This window comes from Eucyclogobius newberryi, unplaced genomic scaffold (genome assembly GCF_026437365.1).
Source record: "Eucyclogobius newberryi isolate DKJ021-1_F unplaced genomic scaffold, fEucNew1.0.hap1 SCAF_12, whole genome shotgun sequence".
NCBI classification, from domain to species: Eukaryota; Metazoa; Chordata; class Actinopteri; order Gobiiformes; family Gobiidae; genus Eucyclogobius; species Eucyclogobius newberryi.
The window spans coordinates 28,833,790-28,841,411 of record NW_027315746.1 but is presented as its reverse complement, the minus strand read 5'-3'; the positions used below and the strand labels follow the sequence as shown (position 1 = coordinate 28,841,411).

The 7,622-nt window shown below is 40.9% G+C and overlaps 1 protein-coding gene across 1 annotated transcript; it reads right to left on the bottom strand.

Annotated features, from left to right (window-relative positions):
- Nucleotides 1–2,227: 2,227 nt before the first annotated feature.
- On the bottom strand, nt 2,228–7,234 carry gng12a (guanine nucleotide binding protein (G protein), gamma 12a). The gene is made up of 2 exons (XM_072441828.1): nt 7,134–7,234; nt 2,228–5,183 (listed from the first exon to the last, which is right to left on the bottom strand). The coding sequence occupies exons 1-2, from the start codon at nt 7,218–7,220 to the stop codon at nt 5,058–5,060; spliced, it is 213 nt and encodes a 70-aa protein (XP_072297929.1). The 5' UTR covers nt 7,221–7,234; the 3' UTR covers nt 2,228–5,057.
- Between the last annotated feature and the right edge of the window lie 388 nt (nt 7,235–7,622).

Genomic DNA, 7,622 nt, shown 5'->3' with positions numbered 1-7,622 from the left:
CTGGTGATGTCCCTGCACGCTGGCGCTCTCAGGCTGGTTGTGTCCCTGACTGTAAGCTGTGTGTTTGGGCTGGAATGTGCTGATGTGTGGGGAGGAAGGGTGGAGCTGCTCAGTCTGCTGCAGCGTTGGGCTTCGGAGCGTTGCACTGTGCAAGGAACAAGCTCACTTTTGTATGTTTTATAGAGAAAATCAGAACTGGGGAACTGCTGCAATGTTAGTGTCCTTAGTGTGCATCATAAGAAATCTCAGAAGAGGGTTGTTCCTTTTGTAGTTTTTAATATAATTGTACTTTTCAGACATCATATTTGTATTCCTACCTAGTGATAATACTCTTTCTGGAGTAAAAATGTTGGTACCTCCTCCACCTTGAGTAACTCTACAAGTGACAAAAGCAGCTTTATGTTGACAACAATGTGTCTTTCTTGCGCTGCTCTTTGAGTTATGCTTCTGTTTTTCTCATTTTTGTGAAAAACACCAGATTCTTTGCATTTTCTCTTTCCAATTGTATTCACTTCAAATAAAACAGATGAAAGTACTACCGGTACTCTTAATTTAGTCGTAGTTTCCCCAAATACTGTTCTACTCTTACAGAAGTCGGTTGCAAATTGTTGAAAGATCAAATGTACTGATCAAAGTTTAGATGCATGTTGATGGAGAAGACGCATAGACTTCAAAATACACCTAATGACATGGCATTTTGAACAGAATAAAGACAGTCTAAAATAGGAAGGAGGAAACAGGATTGTAACTATGTGTCTTTTGAGCTTATGATTGCATTGTTTGTGATCACAATTGTTAAAAAACCTTTCTCTGGACATGAATATAGTCAAACGTCTTGGGACCCAAACGTTCACAACACAGCACCTTTCCTTTGTCTCATGTACTTCTTTATTTCCGAGAAAGTGTGAGAAAACCGCAGCGAACCGACTCTCTTGTTTTGCCCCAAACAATAGATAATAACAGCGTGTCATCTGCATGTGGGAACGTCCAACACCGCTCCTGTACACTTGAATATGCACAATACCTATTCTCTCCAAACGCGTCTTCCCATTGTTGAAACTCCAACTTTCGCACAAACCAGCTGGTCCAAACAAGGTCAGAGGATCCCCACGCTGTAGATCCGGTCCTCAGCTTTCAGACGGGCCAGAAATAGAAGTCTTCACTCGGCGGTGGAAGACGAGAGGTGGATGTAGTGGTGTATTTTTAGAATCCGAGCAGACAGTTGAGGCGAGCGAGAGGGAAAGCTTGTGTCAATAAATGAGCACATACAAAGGCCACAGAGGAAAGATGGGCTGCATAGTTTGGGTTAGACATTAAACTTATGTTGCTCCATGGCGACAAGCAGGTGACAACATCAGGCCAAGTTACAGGTCAGATCTATGGAGAGGCGAGTCCGCTCACAGTATGAATGAAGGGCTTTCAATGTTTTTTTCCTCTTGCAAAAAAAACAACAACCTGTTTTTTAATAAATGCAAGATCTTTATGTTCAGTGTAATAATGTGGAGCAATGACATCTCCTTGGAGGCAACAAGGTCCACACCAGAAATGTTACACAGTGCACCTTTATTTTGTTAATTTTTGTAATACGTTTGAAGATCATGTGTCTATATTTCTTAATCAGACTTTTTGGGGTGAAATTATTTGGTGAATTAAAGCCACAAACAATTTTAATAAATAAAGCATGTATTATTATGTGTTTTAATGCACTAAAAAATCTTGCATTGTTACTATAAACCAGCTTGCCTCTCCACAGACCTGACTCGTAACTTGAGGGTTTCTCCATGGAGATGTTTTTGCTTTGCTTTGGTCTAATTCATCTTGATTTACAAAGTGATGACTGTTCCTGTTCCACGCATGAACATGAACCTGCAGTGCATGTGTCACATGTGGAGTCATGCCCACCACCAGAAACCTGACACAGTGCTGCTTTAATAATAATAATACTATTTATTTATGCTCTACACACTTCACTCATGCACTTCAAGATTATCCATCTTCTTCCGCTGGATGGAACTCCATAATACTAGGTTCAAATATTAGCAGGTTATTATGGACTGTATTATATTTACTGTATCAACATTAACAACACACAGACGTTTAGAGGCATATTCTGATTTATTGCAATTAAAAACATAGAAGTGTCAGTGGTCCTAAAACATAAACCATCGGCAGAACTACTGCGCAGCATAAAGAGTCAGTACCATCAACGTGGGAGCAAAACACGGCAGCATTTTTACTAATCACATCCCATAATACAAACGAACAGATGTCAAACGAAGAAAGATTCTCCCAACTACGACATACTTCATAGTACAACAAGGCATTGTCAAGTAAGGCTTTAGAGTGTACAAGTTACCAAAGCGGACCCCAGGAAAAATACAGTTTGATATTGACAGTAAAAAGGAGGGGATTTTTGGAATGTTGTAAGTCATGACTAGATTAGTTTCCATGGTAGACACTGGTTTCGAAATCAAGACATTTCAACAAAGTAATTACTCTTACAGCTTCAATCATTAAGGCCTATTGAGGTCCGGCCACCTCTACCTCAGTGCTGTCGAGTAGCGTTTGACTGGGTTGATTTCTGTAAAGGTTTTATGAAGGTATTGTAGACTGAGGGGAGGATCTGGTTGTATCCTATTTAAAGAAGAGTTTTCTCTCTTTCTTCCTTCACACCTCTTTCAAACAATCCCTTCTCCCTGTTGAAACTGTTTGAACATGTAGATTTGTGGCGTTTCGATGAAGATGCATGGCTGATTTTAAACCACTCCTGGACGAATGAGGAATTACATAGTTTTTACACACACTATAAATATTGCAATGATGAGATTTAGAATTGTAGAGGGAAATCCAAGCGAAAACGAGGCCATATTTAGAGCAGGCCTGCCAATCAAATAAGAGAAGTACAGAATGTTTTGCCTGAAATCATCTTATAAATATTGTGTTTATTTGAAGTTTTTTTATTTTGTTATTAAGGAAAGCCAATTTGATATTATATTAGGATACCAAACAAAAATGTGACTTGTAATAATGCAAGCTTGAAATGACTATGCAAACACGTACTCAGAAATGTTGTAATGGATAAAGATTCCACTAAAAATACAGATTAGTGTGTAACCAAAGTGAGTCCTTGTGTCAACCTCTATCTAATAACAATCAAGCATTTCTTTTGACCAAATAAGTCTTCAAGGTGAACTCATATATATATATATACAGAGCATCCGGAAAGTATTCACAGTGAATACTTTCCGGAGGCTCTGTGTATATGATTTCACCTGTATTAGTAATATCTGAATTAGAGCCAATGGAAATATTCTTTAGCAGACACCCATTTCCACAGAGGCCTGCTATCTGAGTCCACACCTCTTTACTGTCAATGGTAGACCCCACCCGCCCTCAAAGGATTCACAAGAAACATGAAGAATTGTGAGAGGGCATTACAGCCAGCACAGACCAAAGGGGGAAGTATAAATGTTTGTACCATAGAAAGATGGTGCAAACGACTGAGATGATTCAAAGGCAGTTCACGGTCTTATTTGGTCCATTTGTCACAGTGTGGTCATGAACAGTCTATGAAAACACATTTTGCTAGTATGTGGATAATACTTATTCAACTTCTTCACTGTCAGTATGTGTGTGTGTGTCTGTGTGTGTATATATATATTAATTATAATTTCACATACAAAATTGGCACAAATACATTCTTAAAATGCCTATATCAATCATATCGCAAAAACCTTTTTTTAAACTGTGTTTTTTTGTATTTGCAGTTAATCATAGCCTATAAATAACTGTATACACTGTATAATGTCCTCACAAAGACTCAAGAACGTACTTAATTGATTATGTCAGAACTAAAAATGGCACATACAGTAGTTATGTTTTGATTTGAGAGGTAAATCTTATAAATCTACCTTAAGTACATTTGTTTTTCCTACAGCCAATGTTTTGAAATGACACAGTTAGAACACATATCAGGTATAAAACTTATTGGCAATAATGTTTTAACTCCAAAATTGTCTGATGATTGAGGGTAGAGTTTGTGTCGACTATAGAGAAACTCCATAAACAATAGCAAATTAATTAGATTCATTAGATGTATGCATTGTGATTATTAAATATTTTATTTACTTTGTATTAATCTAGAGTCTAGATTAATAGAGTCTGAGAACCACTTTCCAGTGGTTCTCAACCTGGGGGGACGCAAAATGATTTCAGGGGTCTCTAGATAATGTGGGGAATATTGTATATGCAACAGTCATAAATATGGCTCGACGCTCTTCAAATGCAGTGGTAAATGTTGATTCCTGTTTGCTAGCCTACAAAATTCATTTATCTAAAATAAAATCAATCAACAGAAATAAGGCTACTTTATCACTTTGTGGATAGTCTATTTTCTGTGTTTGGGGGTCGTGAACTCTAAAGGTTGAGAGCCACTGGTCCAAATATCAGAAAAAGGCCTAATGCTACTACTAAAGTGCTATAATCTATTTTAGCACGTTTTTTTTTTTTTAGCACATTTTCTTGAAGCTAATGTTAACTTAGCATTGTGGTCCATTAATTTATACAATGCATTAGCTACGTGTGTTAAACAGTCATGGCCGACAAACCAACTCAATTTGCTTTTCCAGCCTCAAATAATATTATTGTTATTTAGAAAAATACTTATTTATTGGGACTTTTAGAGGTCAAAGTTAAAAATATCCCACAAATCAACAATGGTGGAGCTTGTTATAGGTGATGTCATAAAATTCTAAAACGAGTTCATGGTTCAACATTTGTAGCAAATAAAAGTAATAAAATGTGCGTCAAACGTGGTGATGTTATTCAATTATGCAGGCTGAACTTTAAACCACAAGTTAAATATAGGCTACACTAATTTGCGGACCCAATCCCTAAAAAATAGACTAGACAGTAGATTTTCTGTTCTTTCTTCTAAACCATTGGAATGCACTGTCAAAATCCTGTCCCAGCCCTCACCCGCAGAACAAAAAGATATAGCGACATTATTAATAGCCAAACATTAAAAATGAAAAGATGAACTGTTAAAGTGGCGTTCGTTACAATATGGTGCATGGCTTTTTGTCCTTGAAGGGGTTGTCCGAGGCGGGGATGCCCATGAGGAGGGGGTCGTGGCGGGCGTGCTCGTTGCAGTAGTGCATGAGGTCGGCCGAGGCTTTAGACACCTGCAAAAAAATAAATGAATGCATGAATATGGCCATAGTTAAATATTGTTATGTTACAGTTATGACATCACAGATTTTTACAATGAGATGCAAGTCCTGGCCCCTTGGGTGTAGTTAAAATCAGCAATATGTTTCTTCTTAATAAAGTCTACATCATATTATGCCAAGTCCAGTTCAAATAGATGAGACTGACCTAGCGCCAAAAAACAGTGGTTCCTGATCTGCTTCATACACCTTTATTACAACAATGGAATACGAGGGAATATTTATTGTTTCTAGTGATGAATGTGATGAGATCAATGATAGATCGATTAGAGTTGGCTGGGTAGAGACTCAGGATGGGGGCTCCATCTCAGATGATCAGCCCAGCCAATTCAAAGCCCCCCTTCCTTTAGATGGTGGTGTGTTACGGTGAAGACGTTAGAGACATGGGGTGGGAGGGGTTGAGAGAGCAGAGACATTGAGTGGGAGGGTGGGGTCGAGAGAGTAGAGACATTGAGTGGGAGGGGTCGAGAGAGCAGAGACATTGAGTGGGAGGGGTCGAGAGAGTAGAGACATTGAGTGGGAGGGGTCAACAGAGCAGAGACATTGAGTGGGAGGGGTCGAGAGAGTAGAGACATTGAGTGGGAGGGTGGGGTCGAGAGAGCAGAGACATTGAGTGGGAGGGGTTGAGAGAGCAGAGACATTGAGTGGGAGGGGTCGAGAGAGTAGAGACATTGAGTGGGAGGGGTCGAGAGAGCAGAGACATTGAGTGGGAGGGGTCAACAGAGCAGAGACATTGAGTGGGAGGGTGGGGTCGAGAGAGCAGAGACATTGAGTGGGAGGGGTCGAGAGAGCAGAGACATTGAGTGGGAGGGTGGGGTCGAGAGAGCAGAGACATTGAGTGGGAGGGTGGGGTCGAGAGAGCAGAGACATTGAGTGGGAGGGGTCGAGAGAGCAGAGACATTGAGTGGGAGGGGTCGAGAGAGTAGAGACATTGAGTGGGAGGGGTCAACAGAGCAGAGACATTGAGTGGGAGGGGTCGAGAGAGTAGAGACATTGAGTGGGAGGGTGGGGTCGAGAGAGCAGAGACATTGAGTGGGAGGGGTTGAGAGAGCAGAGACATTGAGTGGGAGGGGTCGAGAGAGTAGAGACATTGAGTGGGAGGGGTCGAGAGAGCAGAGACATTGAGTGGGAGGGGTCAACAGAGCAGAGACATTGAGTGGGAGGGTGGGGTCGAGAGAGCAGAGACATTGAGTGGGAGGGGTCGAGAGAGCAGAGACATTGAGTGGGAGGGGTCGAGAGAGCAGAGACATTGAGTGGGAGGGGTCGAGAGAGCAGAGACATTGAGTGGGAGGGGTCGAGAGAGCAGAGACATGGGAGTGACTGTAGGCGGCGCTCGCGAAAAGTACCTAAAAAATGTTCACTCGCGCCTATGGCTCGCACGGCGCACGGCAGCGCTCGAGCGCAGAGCGTGCGCAGAGCGCTGCCGTCGCGTCGCACTTGGCGGTATCTTTTGGGCATGGCGGTGACCAGACGAAGCATGGCGGGCCGCCATGCTAAAACCCCTCAGCGAGAACACTGCATTTGCAATAATAATCTTTACACTCATCAAGTACACTTAGCTGCGTGTGTCAACACTTGATCCTCGTAAACTTGGTTAATCCAGTTTCAGTCTTGGTCTAATCCAGGTTTACTTCTGGTTTAAGTCCTAGTTTAGTCCCAGTTTTGATGCGCAAACACGGCCTGGTTTGGCATTCAATAGAACAGATTAAACTTTGGTAAATCTTTATGATAACTACACTTTGTATAGCCTTAATAAAGCATGAACTTTACTGTGATGCCAGGTAAATTTGTCTTGCACTTCTGTCACATGGAAGACAGCAGGAATTCAATCACAGCAAAGATTCAGACCCAGTTCTTGATAAAAAGTGAAAACCAAAAGAGGGATTTGCGGTTGCCCAGTGTTACCTTTATCCTCTCGATGCCGGCCTCTATCCTGAGCTGGTGCACCATCCTCTTGGTCTGGACCAGGTTGTTGTGGGTCTTTGAAGACATCCTCGGCTCTGAAACACACCACACGACGATGAGGCAACTTTACCAACACACCAAAGTCCTACATCAGGATCAAGTGGTGATTTCAACATTTACAACGGCAAATCACACACCAAAATAAAAAAAATTAAAAACCATTTGCTGCCAATTTCCAAAGTAAAAATAATTGGACTGTTCAGTACAAATTGTAGCTTGTTATTTAGTTTTTAGAGCATGTTTTTTCTATACATTTGTCCCAAAAAGTAAGAATGAATAACATTTTATTGTTAACCACTGGAGCTGTAATGTTTAATCAACAATTATGACTAGTCTGCAACAAATCTGGACCATACGGACTCTAAAACACAAACAAAAAGAGCGTTATTATATCAAAATGTCTAAAAAATTATAAAATTGTTTCAGATT

Coding starts and splice junctions, on each gene's coding strand:
- gng12a (XM_072441828.1), bottom strand. CDS start 7,220: ATGTCTTCAAAGACCCACAACAACCTGGTCCAGACCAAGAGGATGGTG. Junction 5,184..7,133: donor CCGGCATCGAGAGGATAAAG/GTAACACTGGGC, acceptor ATTTTTTTGCAG/GTGTCTAAAGCCTCGGCCGA.